The sequence below is a fragment of the Panthera pardus genome, unplaced genomic scaffold (genome assembly GCF_024362965.1).
Source record: "Panthera pardus isolate Hobbes unplaced genomic scaffold, ASM2436296v1 HiC_scaffold_5, whole genome shotgun sequence".
Lineage (NCBI taxonomy): Eukaryota > Metazoa > Chordata > Mammalia > Carnivora > Felidae > Panthera > Panthera pardus.
Genome location: NW_026526980.1, coordinates 5,050,105 through 5,067,120, shown reverse-complemented (window position 1 = coordinate 5,067,120; position 17,016 = coordinate 5,050,105). Strand labels below are relative to the sequence as shown.

The 17,016-nt window shown below is 50.2% G+C and overlaps 1 protein-coding gene across 1 annotated transcript in view; it reads left to right on the top strand.

Moving 5' to 3' along the window:
* LOC109278326 (uncharacterized) overlaps nt 1-10,648 on the top strand; it is a 131,096-nt gene extending 120,448 nt beyond the window's left edge. Inside the window, 9 exon segments of the mRNA XM_053894285.1 lie at nt 562-701; nt 783-880; nt 3,864-4,045; nt 5,452-5,657; nt 5,810-5,987; nt 6,355-6,464; nt 6,653-6,766; nt 6,925-7,066; nt 10,294-10,648. Coding sequence (XP_053750260.1) covers nt 562-701; nt 783-880; nt 3,864-4,045; nt 5,452-5,657; nt 5,810-5,987; nt 6,355-6,464; nt 6,653-6,766; nt 6,925-7,066; nt 10,294-10,370 — 1,247 coding nt within the window. The 3' untranslated portion in view covers nt 10,371-10,648.
* The last annotated feature ends 6,368 nt before the right edge of the window (nt 10,649-17,016 follow it).

Sequence of the window (17,016 nt, the reverse complement as noted above, 5' to 3'; positions counted from 1 at the left end):
GGGGCCAAGGCCCAGTGGGGGGGGGGGGGAGGGGCAACGAGGCTCAAGCTTCCAGAATCTTCTCCCCGGGAGGTCACCCGGGCCGCCCTCAATTCCGCCAGCTTCGAGCTGTGCTGACACGTGTCTAACATCGTCCATCAGGAGAGCTCGTTGGAGACCTCGTACCCAGGGTTTTCCTCGGGGGCTGGTCACGTGGGTAGCCTTCTCTGGCACTTACCCCGCTTTGGGGCTGGGAGAAGCAAAGGGATATTCGGCACGAGCCACTTGTGTGCACAGCTGGGGCACAGCACGAGGCCCTCTTCCCGGTTCTGGGGGTGATGGCACCTCCCTAAAATCTGGGATCCCAGGTGCCTGCCAGGGGCTGGCCTTGTGAGCGGGACTCTCAGAGGGGAAGTCTCAGGCCCGCTAAGCCGGCTCTTGTCCGGGGTCCCCGGCGCCATCACCTAGTTTGCTGGAACAGGCCATATTTCCCGCAGGCCTGGGTCTGGGCTGCGGGCAATGGCATCTCGCCTGCCGTCGGGACTCCGGGGCCTCACGGTGGGCGCTGGCTGCCTGTTGCAGGGCCCCTGGCCACGCTGAAGGAGGCTTACCTGGAGGTCACGCTGCGGCCCCTGGACGAGGTGTGGCAGGAGCGGGCCGAGTCCGCCATGCGGTGGTTGCGGGCCCTGGGGCCCAGGCCCATCGCGGCCGCCTTGGAGCTGGTGAGGCGGGGCGAGGGGGTGGGAGGCGGCCCTGCTAGGTGGCCGGAACCCTGATGGCTCTCGCCACCCGCCGCCCTGCAGGCCACACGCCAGATGCTGTCTTGGGCCGAAGCCACTTTGTCACAGGCTCTGAGGAGGCTCTGCAAGCCTTTGCTGGATGTGTACAGCTTCTCGGCCAGGTACCTGGGCGTCTGTCCGTCCCTGCCTTCCTGCCCCGGGCTGGACACTGGGCTGAAACACCCCGGGTCTCAGGACAACCCTCCCAGGGACACGTTTGCGGTCCTGGTTTTACAGATGAGGAGATGGGCTGCTTCTTCATTCCATAGATGTTTCAGGAACGCTTTCTCTGGGCAGGAGCTGTTCTAGGTGCTGCGGATACAACAGTGAATGACCCTGATCCCTCCACAGTCTACCCCCCGGGGGGCTAGACTGAACACATAACTAGGTTATCTACACCAGGGGTCAGCAAACCTTTCCTATACAGGGCCCTGGAGTAAAGTGTTCAGGCTTCGTGGGCCAGATGGTCTCTTGCTTAGTCTTTGTTTTGTTTCAAGAATCCTTTAAAACCTAAAAGCCCTTGTTAGCTTGCAGGTTGTTCAGAAACAGAACACAGACTGGATCTGACCCCTGACCCATGGTTTCCCAGCCTCTGATTTGGTGTGTTAGGTGGTAAATGCTAGGGGCGGGGGGAAATAAAAAGGCTTGACAAGTGGGTTGGGGGTGCATTTGAAGTGGTGCAGCCATGGTCTGCTTCAAGGAGAAGGTAGCATTTGGACAAGGGCTGGAAGGAGCTGGGGTAGTGAGCCATGGACATCATGGGAAGAGTTCCAGGCAGAGGGCACAGTCAGTGCAAAGGCCCGGGGGTGGGAATGTGCCCTGCCTGTTGGAGAAATATGGAGGAAGCCAGGCTGGAGTAGAGGGTGTAAGAGCCCGAGAGGTGACAGGGACCCAGGCAGCCTGGGGCCTTTGTGAGGACTTGGGCGTCTCCTCTGAGATGGGAACGCACAGAAGATTTTGAGCTGAGGAAAGACATGATCTGTGTCCCCTTTCGAAAGATCCCTGTGGTCCTGGTGTTGAGACTAAAGATATGGGAGCAGGGGAGTGGTGTGGATACTGGTGGGGAGCCCAGTAAAGAGTCGTCACTTAGGGGCGCCTGGGGGGACTCAGTCGGTTGAGCATCCGACTCTTGATCTCGGGGTTGTGAGTTCAAGTCCCGCGTGAGGCTCCGTGCTGTGCGTGAGGCCTACTTAAAAAAAATTTAAAAAGTGGTTGTTTCTTGGTGGCTGTCCAGGCAAGACAGGACGGTGGCTCCGCTGAGCAGTGGTAGCCGTGGAGGGCTGGGACGTGTCAGAGTCTGGATGTGGGTTAAGGTCAGGTCTGTAGATTGGAGGACGAGATTGCATCCGGGGTGGAGCAGTGCTAAGGGTTTTGGCCTTGGTTTGGCAAGGTGGAGAGTCCGTTTATGGAGCAATGGGGCATGAGCGGCGGAAGGCCCATCGGGGCTTTTTTCGTTTCCTGTTGCTGCCGTAGCACATCACCCACCAACTGGGTGGCTTGAGGCAACACAGCTTCGGGGCACCTGGGTGGCTCAGTCAGTTGAGCGTCCGGCCTCACGGCCTCAGCCGATCTTGCGGTTTGTGAGTCCGAGCCCCGTGTCGGGCTTCCTGCTGTCAGCTCAGAGCCTCTGCCCCCCTCTGTGTGCCCCTCCCCTGCTTATGCTCTCCCCCAAAATAAATAGAACAACATGGATTTATTCTTGTCCAGTTCTGGAAGTCTGAAGCCCGGAATCAGTTTAACCCGCAGTCAGAATATGCTGACCCTGCCGGTTCCCCCCATGGAGCCCCCGTGTCCTTGACCTCCTCCAGCAGCTGGAGGCCCCTGCACTGTGTGGCTCACCGCCCCTCCCTCCTGCTTTCTGGCCTTTGTCCTCGTAGCTCCTGCTTCTGAGCCCCCGCCTCCATTTTTGTGGTTCTGTCGTGGTCCTCGGCTCCCCTGGATAATCCTTAACCCTGTCACACCTGCAAACTGTGTTTGGCCACATAAGTTACTGCAGTCCTAGGTCTCGGGCACTTGGATGTCTTTGGGGGCCTCTATTCAGTGTACTCCACCAGAGTGGGGATAGGGGGCCATTCTGGACGTGTTGAGCTTGAGACCCCGTGGGGACTCCCAGCTGGAGGTGTCCAGCAGGCAGCTGATGGCCTGTGTTGTGCGTCCAACTTTGGGAATCGTCAGAGAGGGACCGAGCCCGGGAGCAGCAGCAGAGGCCCGGCGTGTGCGTCCCTTCCCCTCACAGGCCGGGGGTGGGGGGGACCCTTCTGTAGGAGGGGGTTTAGGGTGGCAGTGGCGCCCTTCTCCCAGGGCAGAGCATCCGGACCAGGGGAATGCTTGGACTTGAACGCACCTCTAACTTGGGCAGCGCTGGATCAGTCACTGCTTTGTGCCTCGGTTTCCCCCCCTGGGAACGCATGATGCTCCTGCTGCCCTAGCTGTCAGTGCGGTTGCCACGCAAGCTGGCGGACAGAAGCTGCAACCCAGGGAGGGTGTCAGGTCACGGGAGGAACGATGTCCCCAGTCGGGGCTGTTTGCACAGGGAAGGGGCTGTCTGGGGAGGTCCTGGCAATGGGTCACCCCTGGGTGCTTGTGCTGTAAAAAGGACTTCGGGGGTAGAAGGCCTTTGAGGCTGCTCCCTGCCTCAGGTCCCCTGGGCCTCGTGGGGGAGGGAAAAGTCCTGCACCCACAGTAGAGGGTGTGAAGTTGTCCTTGTCCACGTCTAGCCCCAGCGCGATGAGACCTCTGTGCTCCTTCAGGCCCCACAAGGTCGACCTGACCCCCTCTTTTCCATCCTGAGACAGTTTCAGGGTCTGCCCTTCCCTGTGCAATTCCCAAGGTCCCCGGGGCTCTGATGCCCTGCTTCTCCAGTGCTCTTGCTGCCCCTGCCCCCCGCCCCCCGCACCTTGCGGGGCCCCAGTGGTGGGCCCATCTATCCCTTGGGGTTCACACAGAGGTGCCCCCACCTGACCCAAGGCTACGTACGTCCTTCCGATGAGGCCATCGTGTCTCTTCTGAGCCTGTCCCGCCCACCTCCACCTCCACGAGCTGCTTCCAGAAGCAAAGGCCCATCTGTCCGGCTGGGGTCTCCCACCTCTCCCGTGCTCTTTCCAGGAACTGCTCGTTGCTGGTGACGCTGCCACTGTTGCCTGCAGGGGACGAGCCCCTGGCTGTGGCCCGGGTGACCGGCTACCTGGTGGAGAAGCTGGTGCTGCCCTTCCGCGAGCTGTACGGCACCAACGTGCTGGCCGCGTACTACCGGCTCAAACACCGCCTACTGCAGAGCCCCCATGAGTGTGAGTCTCCTGCCCCCCTCCTCCCTGCTCAGCCCCGTGCCCCTTGGGGTGCAGTGACCGGACCCTGCAGGCGCAGACACGGGGGCAGGGTCCGGGGTGAGAGGAGCCGTAGCTTGGTACTGCTGGGCCCGGAGGTTCCTGCGCTTCCCGAGGTCATCCTGGCCTCGAGCTGGGCTGCAGAGCCGGGCTTATAGCCAGAGTATGAAAGCCCGAGCCTGGACCCAAGGTGCAAGTGGGCCAAGTGGCTTGGGGCTCGAGGCCAGCTCCCTCCCACTGCACTGGGCTGGAGCCGCAGAAGGCAGACCTCCAGTTGGAATCGGAAGGCGGCTAATTGAGTCCAGACTGGGTCAGGCAGCGCCTGCAGTCGTGGGCGGTGCCGGCATCGGATGTGGTTGCGAGGGCTCGGGGCCCCTGGAGGGTTTGCGTCTGGCTCGTGCCCCCGTGTGGCCCCGGCCGGTCTCCCCGCCTCTCTGGGACTTGGTTTCTCCCTCTGCCAAGGGGCGGTGACAGCTTGGCTCCCTCCCGTGGGTCACAGGCCCGGGTGCCGTTTGGGTGCACAATTCCTTGGTGACGGGAAAGATCTGAAGTCCACGGGCAGGCGTGGCACCCGGGGCCTGGCGGGACTGGGGTATCGGTGCGGGTTCTTGTCACCACACAGGTTGGGGGGGGGGGCTGGGGCTCGCCTTCTTGGGCGCAGGGGTGCTTCCTCTGCAAGGCAGAGGTGAGGGAGGAGCCGCTGGGTCTCAGAGCTCCACCTGTGTGTGACCTTGGGCTGGCCTGTGACCTTCAGCTTGGAGAGCTGACAACGGGGCTTTCATCCCCTCCTTGTGCGGCCGGGTGAGCCAGCAGCTGCCAGGCCTCGGTCACCGTTCCCGCTGAACACGGCCCCTGCCCCACAGCAGTTCGGGCTGGATGGGTCAGGCCATCCCCCCCTCCCTCGTCAGCTGCCTTTGAAGAGATCGGAGCCAGGCCCCGTGGTACCTGCCTTGTGCTGGGGAGACCTTTGGCCATAGTCTTGTGTGCATCGTTTTTGTAATGTAATTCTGTTTTACAATAGCTTCATGGACACACAATTCACTTACTAAAGCATATGATTCTGGGGCTTTGAGTATATTCATAGGGATACACATCTGTCCCCCAGTCGATTTTAGAACATTTTCGTTCCCTCAAACCACCCCACCCGCCATCTCTCAGCCATCACCTCCCTGCCCCAGCTTTACAAGGCTCGTGCACGTGTCAGTCCTTTGTTTCTTTTTACTGCTGACTGGACTGCAGATGGCTCACTTCGAGGTGCCGGGCTGGGCAGAAGAGCTGGGGACAGACCCCTTTCTCCGCACGTGGGCTGCCCCAGAGGACACCGGCCCAAACTGGCCGTCCTCACCTATCTGGCGACCTCTTCTTCCCAGACCATGCTGTGGTGGCCGGGGCCAGGCACGTGGTGACCTTCGATGGCCAGGTATGGAGCCTGGGTGTCTGCTGTGGGAGCCTGCTGCTGGCCAAGGATTTTGCTCACAACACGTTCTCGTTGACGCTGAACCGGGCCGGTTCAGGGCTCACGTCCGTGTCAGTGCAGCTGAACCACACTTCCCTGGTGTTCTACCCCAGCCTGAAGGTGAGCCGTGCCAGCGTGGGAGGGGCCCAGGGGGAGGACAGTCTCCTGCCGGCCGTCCCATCCACACACCTGTGTCCTGGGCCCCACGCCCTTCCCACCCGGTGCCCCGCGGCCCTGCTGCCTGGCCCCCTCAGCCCGTGTCTGGCCCCCAGACCTACAGGCTATACGAGTCCTCCGAGCCCAGGCAGAGCTGTCCACACCGAGATCTGCCCCCTGCCGCGACAAGGAGGGATGTGCCCAGGGTCAAGCTGGCCAGTGAGGACGGCGTCTCAATCACCTGTGACGTTCGGGCTGGCCTCTGCAGCGTCACTCTGGGCCTCTGGCTCCACGGTGGGTCTGGGCCCCAGCTGGGGGCCTCCGGGGCCCGTGGGGTCGGCTGTGCCGTGACCACAGCAGGCATCCCAGGCCGATGCGACCAATCCCTGGTCAGGGGTGCACTCGCTGTCCTTGAGAGGCTGGGGGCCAGGTTCCCCGGGACCCCCTCCCGCTGCTGCTTCCTGGGGGGCTCCCAACCTGAGCAGGCACGAGAGGAGCCATTGCAGTGGCTCGGCACGTGAGGGCTTCCCTCCCTCCCTTCCCTTTCTCCTCTCCCTCTGGTGAAGGGTCAGAGCCAGGGTGGGGTGCAGGAGTCAGGGGTGGAGGGTCCGGCCCCCCTGGGAACCCTGGCCAGGCTCGCCCACGTCCCCCTTTCCCATAGGCGTGTCTGCCGGGCTCCTGGGCACTAACGACAATGAGGCCGCCAACGAGCTGATGCTGCCGGACGGCACCCTGGCCCACGGCCTGGAGGAGCTCGGCCTCGCCTGGCAGGTGAGCTGCTGGGCCTCACCAGGGCTCCGTGGCTGTGGGCAGAGCTTGGGCCCCTGCGTGCTAACTCTGCAGACAACTGCTCAGACCCAGGGGGTGGCCACCCACTCTGGAAGCTGATGCACCTAATCTAGATGCCCGGGAGAAGAGAGGTCCGGGGGGAGGCCTGAGTCTTGGGTTTGTCTCACCAGCTGGATGGCGACTGCAGGGCCGTGGAGAAAACTCACGAGTGCCCCCTACAGAGCCCCACCTGCCAGGCCTTCTTCCAGGACCCCCGTTCCTGCCTGGGGAACTGCTTCAGTGTGGTGAGTGTGAGGCTGGGTCTGGACCCCAGGGAAGCCCTGCAGCGGGTAGACCGGAAGGCCAAAGAACTCCCCTGCCCTGATCCAGCCTCTGCCCCTCCTTGGTGCTCCTCCCAAGGGTGCAGTGGGCAAGGACCCTGACTCTGACGGCTGGCTTTCAGGTGGACCCCACCCCATTTCTCAGCCTGTGCTCCCAGGACACCTGTGGCACCCAGGAGCTCTTTCCTGCCTGCAACCTGGCTGCCGCCTACATCCACCTGTGTGCCCGGGGCTTTGTGCCCCTGGACCCTCCTCCACAGTGTGGTAAGCTGCCCCAACCAGCAGAGTCTGACCCCTGCCCCGTTGACCTGTGTCTTCCCTCCCAGAGGCAAAACCAGTTCCTTCCTTTTGCTTAGCTCCCTTGGGGTGGACAGGCACTCCATCTTCTTGCAGTGAGCTCTGTTTTGACTCTGAGTTATGGGCAAAGGGTTACTTACTGAGAAAAAGAAGCCCAAAGACTCCCCCTGTCCAAGCCAGGTCCTGAAAATCCAGGGACCTCCGGCACAGGAGATAATAGCTCTGGGAGGTCAGACAACTATAAACTCAGCTTCCGAAAATTTATAACCGCAGATCTGCTCGTCAGGGATTTTAACGGACACTCTTTCCCCCGTCTGGGAAGCCCTCGGTCAACCAATATTATCCTTCACTCTGATTCCTGTGGCTAAAGTCCACTATGTAGGTTGAAAGTCAGCAACTGCACCAAGCATTGGGAGTAGAATCCCTGTTAAAGGGAAAATTATTCCTGACGCTTGTAAAAGAGCTCTAAGGTGGGCTGTATTCAGGGGGACTATCACAGTGGTGCGGGAACCACTGCAATGGGGTTTGGCCACAGGGGTGAGAGATGGGGCTCAACTCAACAGGGAGCATTGGGGACTGCGTGCTGAGCAGGGTTGGGGTCTGTGGATGGAAAATTACCAAGATGAACCGTGAGAGATAGGCGAGTTCTTGCTCAATCAAGCTGGCAGGATTCTTGTTGGAGGCAGGCCAGACTGATGAGAGGAACCCTGTCCGATGTCGAGGTAACCAGTCATGCAGGCTAAACCGACTTACCAGAATTCTTGCTAAACCTCGCTCATGGAGAGGTGGAGTCCCCAAAAGCCAGGGCCTCCTTGCTGAGACTTCAGAGGCCCCAGGGTAGGATATGATCCAAACAGAGACTCTTTGCCACTCACTGAGACCTTCAGATGCTAGCATTTGAGAAGATGTAATACATGGAAGAAACTGAAAATGGTAAGTGGGATTCCAAAAGCAATTTCCAGAATTGATAAATATTTACTGAAATTTAAAACATAACACATTTGACAGAAGAAAAAAAAATTAATGAACTGGAAAATATAAAACAGAGGGTGGAGTGAGGTGCTAACAGAAATTTCAGAATGAGAACACGAAGAGGTTTGAGAGTGTGATGCCTCAGATTCAGGAAGCACAAGGCAGCCCAAATACTGACCATAAACCTCTATTAAGACATTTCAGCTTGGGTAAGAGGTCATCTTTCAAGAAACAGGTAGACAACCAATCTCCCACCAGCAAGAGTCCAGTCTCTTAAATTAAGAGAGTAATTGCTGAGTTAGATTTTATACCCAGGTCAACTATGATACGAGGTTAAAAACGAAACATTATTAGCACTGAACTGTCTGAAAATATCTTTCCCACTGGGAGACAGTCACTAAAGGAACAGAGCAAGCCACACACATTTATTCACACTCCGTCTGTGGCTGTGTATTTGCAACACGGGCTGCAGATCTGGCTGCAGAGTCTAAAATATTTACTGTTTGATGCTTTACAGAAAGCGTTGGCTGGCCCTTTGTATAAACCAGGGAAAGCAGAAGGGAGGAATTTAATGAAACAGGAAGAGATGAACAATAGAAGGGATCCAGAGGGGAAAAAAGACAGTAACTAGGAATGACCGAGAAGTCAAAACCACAGATCCAGGAGAGACTGAAAGGTCATTCAACTACTCTGGACAGATTGCTGATAACTTGCAAGACCTAGCTTGAATACAAATTGATTTTTTAACCTGAAGAATCTCATAGCTATTAAATCAACTGAATCTATAGACTATAACGTTGTCTCAAAGACAGCAGGCAAAGCTTACTTATTAGGACACCAAAAGCCTGAGTCACAAAAGAAACAAATAGACCTCGTTCATACAAGACAAAATGTTTACAAACCACTTATCTGACAAAGGACTTCTATCTAGAATATATAAACTCAAATTTAACAGTAAAAAAAAAAATCTAAGTAGAAAATGAGCAATCACATGAAGACGTTTCACCTAAGAGGACATATAGGCAGCAAACAGGCCCAGGAAAAAAAGGTGTTCAGCAGTATTAGTCATTAGGGAAATGAGAACACTACATACTTATTAGAACAGTTTAGAAAAAAACAGCAACACCAAAGCCTGGCAAAAGTGTACAGAAACTCATTCTCTCATCTATTGCTGGTGGGGAAATATACAATGGTACAGCCACCCTGGAGAAAAAGCTAAGAACACACTTAAAATAGAATCCAGCAATGACATTCCTGGGTATTTATCCCAGAGAAATGAAAGCCTGTGTTTCACACAAAAGCCTGGATGTGATTATTCATAGCACTATTATCTGTAAGAGCCCAAACCTTGCAACAGCCCAAAGTGCCTACCTTTGGTGCACAGCGAAACAAAGGTGGGTATGTCCCTACCGTGGGATATATTCAGCAATAAAAAGGAACACCCTACTGGTACAGGTAACAACTGGGATGAATCTCAAAAGCATTATGCTGAGTGGGGCAAAAAACCCCAAACTCCTAAGATCAAGCGCCGTATGATTTTATTTACGTAACATTCTCAAAATGACCAGTTATAAAGATGAAGAACAACTCAGCTGCTGTCTGGGTCTGGGACGATGGAGGAAGGAGAGGTAGCCCAAGGGAGGTGTTTCTGGTGCTCGAACAGTTGTGTATTTTGGTGGTGGTGGTGGTAACACGAACCTACAGCTTCAAGGAGATGTCCGAACTAGATACATGCCTTCGACCACCGTCAAGGTCTGGGTTTGGAAATTGTGCTCTCATTACCGAAGATGTGGCCACTGGAAGAAACCGAATGTAAGATACACGGGACCTCCCGGCCCTATCTTTGAACCTTCTTCTGAAAATCTGTCCGTCCAAAACAAAAACTTTTAAATGGTACACACCAAGCCCAGATCATGTTAGAGCCAAGTTGAAATAATTTACTGTAACACTTCCAGAATAGGAAAATGAAACCTTTCTATCCCCAACTCATGTTAATGAAGTAGTAAGATATGAACACACGGCAAGGACAATACAAGAAGAGAAAGAAAAGCCCAACTTCGCACTTGAATATAGAGGTTACTAATGTATTAATAAACTAAACAATCTCTGGAATCCAAGGATGGTCTTTAAGAATAATGTACTAAAGAAATTTAGGTAATTCAGGACTCTTCTAGTGAGATATCTAATAATGCATTGGAAACATCTTTTTTAATGTTTCACAGAGAGAGAATCCCAAGCAGATGCCACCCTCAGCACAGAGCCTGATGCAAGGCTCGATTTCATGACTCTGGGATCGTGACCTGTGCCACAATCAGAAGTCAGACGCTCACCCGACTGGGCTACCTAGGCACCCCTGGAAACATCCTGATCAAAATGCAGAAGAAAACATGGCCCAAGAACAGACACTCACATCAACGGAACAGAAAAGAGAACCCAGAAATGGACCCACAAACGTATGGCCAACTCATCTTTGACAAAGCAGGAAAGACTATCCAATGGAATAAAGACAGTCTCTCCAGCACGTGGTGCTGGGAAAACTGGACAGCAACATGCAGAAGAATGAACCTGGACCACTTTCTTACACCGTACACAAAAATCAACTCAAAATAGGGGCGCCTGGGTGGCTCAGTCGGTTAAGCATCCGACTTCGGCTCAGGTCATGATCTCGCGGTCCATGAGTTCGAGCCCCGCGTCGGGCTCTGTGCTGATGGCTCAGAGCCTGGAGCCTGTTTCGGATTCTGTGTCTCCCTCTCTCTCTGACCCTCCCCCATTCATGCTCTGTCTCTCTCTGTCTCAAAAATAAATAAATGTTAAAAAAATTAAAAAAAAAATCAACTCAAAATGGATGAAAGACCTCCATGTAAGACAGGAAGGCATCAAAATCCTCGAGGAGAAAGCAGGCAAAAACCTCTTTGATGTTGGCAGCAGCAACTTCTTACTCAACACATCTCTGGAGGCAAGGGAAACAAAATCAAAAATGAACTACTGGGACCTCATCAAAATAAAAACTTCTGCACAGCTAAGCAAACAGTCAGCAAAACTAAAAGGCAACCGACAGAATGGGAGAAGATATGTGCAAATGACATATCAGATAAAGGGATTAGTATGCAATATCTATAAAGAACTTATCAAAGTCAATGCCCAAAAAACAATCCAGTGAAGAAATGAGCAAAAGACATGAATAGACACTTCTCCAAGGAAGACATCCAGATGGCCAACCAACACATGAAAAATTCTTTAACATCACTCATCCTTAGGGAAATGCAAATCAAAACCACAATGAGATACCACCTCACACCTGTCAGAAGGGCTCACATCAATCAACAACTCCGGCAACAAGAGATGTTGGTGAGGATACTGAGAAAGAGGATCTCTTTTGCGCTGCTGGTAAGAATACAAGCTGGTGCAGCCACTCCGGAAAACAGTATGGAAGGTCCTCAAAATGCTAAAAATAGAACTACCCTACGACCCAGCAATTGCACTACTAGGCATTTATCCACGGGATACAGGTGTGCTGTTTCCAAGGGACACGTGCACCCCCATGTTTAGAGCAGCACTATCCACAATAGCCAAAGGATGGAGAGACCCCAAATGTCCACCGATGGATGGATGGATAAAGCAAATGTGGTATGTATGTACAACAGAGTATTATTCGGCAATCAAAAAGTATAAAATCTTGCCATTTGCAACTACGTGGATGGAACTGGAGAGTATTATGCTAAGGGAAATTAGAGAAAGACAAATACCATATGACTTCACTCATATGAGGACTTTCAGGGACAAAACAGATCAACATAAGGGAAGGGAAACAATAATATACAAACAGGGACGGGGACAAAACACGAGACTCTTAAATATGGAGAACAAACAGAGGGTTACTGGAGGGGTTGTGGGAGGGGGGCTGGGCTAAACGGGTAAGGGGCACTAAGGAATCTACTCCTGAAATCCTTGTTTCACTATACGCTAATTTGGATGTAAATTTTTAAAAATAAAAAATAAAATTAAAAAAGAATGTGGAGGAAAACAGCACACTGGCGAGAGGGCAGGCCAGGAAGTCAAGACCTTCAGTCCCCCAGGAGAACACCAAACGTATAATAAAATGGCCCCAAGTAGCTTTGTGGGAACTCTAGAAGCAGCAGCAACCAAAGGAGTGCCTGAGCAAGAAAAAGCTCAACTCAGAACCGTAGGGAACCCCTTGGTGTTTTTGCTTGCCTGTCACAATAAGGTTTCAAGTAAAGCCAACCAATTCATCCCTCAGGATGGAAGAGAAAGGGTGGAACTTGCTGACAACGTTCTGACTTGCCTGGGGGCTGCCAGAGGCACAGGCTTCGGTCTCTTCTGGCTCAGAGTGCCGATGCCCGTAATGGCAGAGTCTGGGTGTGGGGTTGGAGGTTGCTGAGAGCAGTCACGGCTGTGTATGTGAGAGTCCACAGACCGGCGGGTGGCCAGGGGCCAGATTATGGCAGAGGAATTCAATGTCTAGACCCCTGAGAAGAAGCAGGGGGGAGGCTGCTGGGGAAATTTAGACCTTTAAAGGCAGCTGTGTATATTGGGGATGGGAACTTAAAATACCCACAGGCCCAGAGAAGATAAAGCCCCCCCTAAAAATGTTTGAGAGAACCCTGAGCCTTTCTATCCGGCTGGGTCACGAAGGTCTTCCCCGGCCCAGGGACAGTCTGCAAAGACTGGGAGAGGTGGACGCCTTTTCAAATGCCCAGTTTCAACAAAAGATGACAAGACACACAAAGAAACGGGGAGGCAGGGCCCATTCACAGGAATACAGTCAACCTCCAGAAACCAACTCTCAAGAAAAACTGGCCTCAGACTTGAAAACAACAGTCCTGGATCTGCTGTCAGCTGAGGAAAAGAGGAGGGGACGACTAACGGAATTACGAAAACAACATCTAAGCAAAAGGAGAATGTCGACAAAGACCAATTGTAATAAGGAACCAAATTCTGGAGCTGAAAAATCCAGTAATTGACTTGATGCCATCTGCCAGACAGTCACTCTAGATTTAAGGACACCCATAGGTTGAAAGCCAAAGAATAGAAAAAGATAGTCTATATAAATAATGACCAAAATAGAGCAGGGGTGGCTATGCGGATATCAGACAAGTAGAATTTAAGGGGGGGAAAAAAAAAGAGCTGTTGCAAGGGATAGGAGAGGCCATTAATCCTTTTATCGACACATAATTCACCAAGAGGATCTAACAATTACAAGTATATATGCACCAGACATCAGAGCTTCTAAAAATCTGAAGCAAACGTGGACAGAAGTGAAGGGAGAAAACAGCAACTCTTAAGAGTCCTTCAACCCTCCCCCATCCACCCACTTTCAAATAACATATAGAACATTAGAACACACATGGAACACAGAGAACATTCTCCAGAATAGACCGTCAATTAAGCCACAAAATACGTGCAGTCTTAATACAGTTTTGAAAACTGAAACCACACAACATATCTTTTACCAATCACAGTGAAAACAAATTCCTAAGAAACACAACTAAAAATAGGTGGAAAATAGGAAAAATCAAAAATTGTGCAAAATTCAATAACACACCATGAAACAATGGGTCAAAGAAACCGCAAGGCAAATTAGCAAATACATTTTTATTTTTTAAGTTTATTTATTTTGAGAGAGAGCAGGACACAGGCAGAGAGAAAGGGAGAGAGAGCCTGTGCAGAGCTTGATGTGAGGCTTAAACCCACGAATGGCGAGATCATAACATGAGCCAAAGTCAGATGCTTAAATGACCGAGCCACCCAGGTGCCGCAAATTAGCAAATCTCTTGAGACAAGTGAAAAGTAAAATAAAACACACCAAAACCATCAGATTTAGAGAAAGCAGTGCCAAAAAGAAAATGTACATTCTTTTCCTGTAAATGCTTAAATGAAAAAAGATGCTAAATCAACAACTAACTTAGTCTTTTCCTGTAAATGCTTAAATGAAAAAAGATGCTAAATCAACAACTAACTTTATACCTTAAGGAAGTAAAAATAAATAAATAAAATAAACTGAACCCAAAACTAACAGTAGGAAATCACAAATGTTAGAACAGAGATAAACGAAACAGAGAATACAGAGAAAATTAATGTAACAAAACGTTTTTTAAAGATCAACAAAACTGACAACACTTTAGCCAGATTGGCTAACCAAAAAAAAAAAAAAAAAAGTACTCAACTAAAATCAGAAATGAAATACAGAACATTGCAACCAATTTTTACAAAAATCAAAGGGATTTTAGGAATATGAACAATTGTATGACAAACTGGACAACAAAGATGAATAAATTCCTAGAAGTATATGGTTTGCCAAGATTGAATCATGAAGGAATAGAAATCTGAACAGACCGGGAGCCTGAGTGGCTCAGTTGGTCAAGCATCCAACTTTAGCTCAGGTCATGATCTCATGGTTTATGAGTTTGAGCCCAGCATCTGGCTCCGTGCTGACAGCTCAGAGCCTGGAGCCTGCTTCTGATTCCGTGTCTCCCTCTCTCTCTGCCCCTCCCCTGATCATGTTCTGTCTCTGTCTCAAAAATAAAAAAGCATTAAGAGAAATTAAAAAAAGTCTGAACAGACCTATAACTAGCAAGAATATTGAAATAGTAATCAAAAACCTCCTCACAAAGAAGGAAAAAAAAGGCCCAGGACCAGATGGCTTCACTGGTGAATTCTACCAAACATTTAAAGAATTAAAAACAGTCCTCCTCAAGCTCTCCCAAAATTGTAGGGGGAACATCTCCACATCCATTCTATGAGGTCAGCATTACTTCTACACCAAAGCCAGATAAAGACACTTCAAGAAACAAACTACACGGGCGTCTGGGTGGCTCAACTGGGTTAAGTGTCCAACTTCTGCTCAGGTCATGATCTCACGGTTTGTGAATTTGAGCCCCTTGTTGGGCTACTTGATGACAGCTCAGAGCCTGGAGCTCAGATTTGGAGTCTCCCTCTCTCTCAAAATAAATAAACATTTAAAAATTTTTAAAAAAACAAGTGACAGACCAATATCCCTGATGAATATAAATGCAAAATCCTCCAAAATAAATAAATAAATAAAAATACTACCAAACAGAATTCAAGAGTGTACTGAAAGGACTATACACCCAACCAAGTGGGATTTATTCCTGAAATACAAGAAAGGTTCAACATAGGAAAATTATTCAATTTAATACACCACAGTAACAGAATGAAGGACAGAAACCACATGATCATCTCAGCTGATGCAGAGAAAACATTTGAACAAAAATTTAATATCCTTTCACAACAAAAACAGACTAAAAGGAAACTACTTCAACTAATAAAGGGTATACATGAAAAGCCCATAGATTACATAATTTTTTTTTAATGTTTCTATTTGAGAGAGAGGGAGACTGTGAGCAGGGGAGAGACAGGGAGACAGAGGATCCAAGGCAGCCTCTGCACCGACATCAGAGGTCCCAATGTGGGGCTCAAACCCACAAACTGCAACATCACAACCTGAGCCAAAATAGGAAGCCCACCAACTGAGCCACCCAAGTGCCCCCATAGATAACATATTCAATGGTGAAAGACTAAAAACTTCTCTTCTGAAAGCAAGAATAAGACAGCAATGTCTATATGGGCCTCTTCTATTTAATATAGTAATAGAAGTGCTAGCCAGAGCAATTAGGCAAGAAAAAGAAATAAAAGACATCCAAATTGGAAAGGAAGAAACCATCTCTGTCCTCAGACAAAATGACCATATATATATTATATACACACACACCTGTCTATACATATATCCTATGTACCTGGAGAAAACTCTGTAGATGGCGCACATACACACACACACACACACACAGTCCCTATTAAAACTAATAAACTTGGCCAAGTGGCAGAATACAAAATCAATACAAAACAATCACTTATGTTTCTATACACTAAACAAAAGGATATTAAGAAAAGGAAATTTAAAAAATAATTTCATTTACAATAGTATGAAAACAAATCAAATGCTTAGGAATAAACTCAACCAAGGAGTTGAAAGACCTGTACACTGAAAACTATAAAACATCACTGAAAGAAATTGAAGAAGATACAAATCAATGGCCAAATATCCCATGTTAGTGGATTGGAATACTTAATAACATTAAGTATAATGACATTATATTAAATTAATTACATTAAGTATAATAACATTAAGATACTACTCAGTGATCTACAGATTTAAAGGAACCCCGTCAAAATCGCAATGCCTTTTTTTTTACAGAAAAGAAGTCCATCCTAAAGTTCATACGGAATCTCAAGGGCCCCCCAAATAGCCAAAGCAATCTTGACAAAGAGCCAAGTTAGAGGTCTTGCACTTCCGGGTTTGAAAACAAATCTACAGTAATCACAACAGTGTGGTATTAATCGGTTGAGCGTCCACTTCAGCTCAGATCATGGTCTCATGGTCTGTGAGTTCAAGCCCCACATCGGGTTTGCTGCTGTCAGCCAGGAGCCTGCTTCTGTCCCCCCCTCTCTCTCTCTGCCCCTCCCCTGCTCATTCTCTTTCTCTCAAAAACAAACCAAACAAAAAACAAAAAAAAATCCAGTATGATGTTAACACAAAGATAGATATACAGTGCAATGTAATTGAATAAAGAGCCCAGAAGTAAACCCTTGTATAGGTGGTCAAAGGCCTTTTTACAAGAGGGTCCAGACTATTCAGCAGACAAAGTACCGACTTTACATCAAATTGTGGGAGGGGAAATGGCAGAAAGGGCTGTCTGCATCCCACAGGATGAAGGTGGACCCTTACCTTATACCATATACAGACATTAGCTCAAAATGGATCAGAAGCCTAAACATAAAAATTGAAACCAGAAAACCCTCAAAAAACAGGGGGAAAGCTTCTCAACATCAGATTCGTCAGATTTCTTGAATAGGACACCAAAGGCACATGCAATTAAAGACAGCAGGCAAATCGGACTTCATCAAAA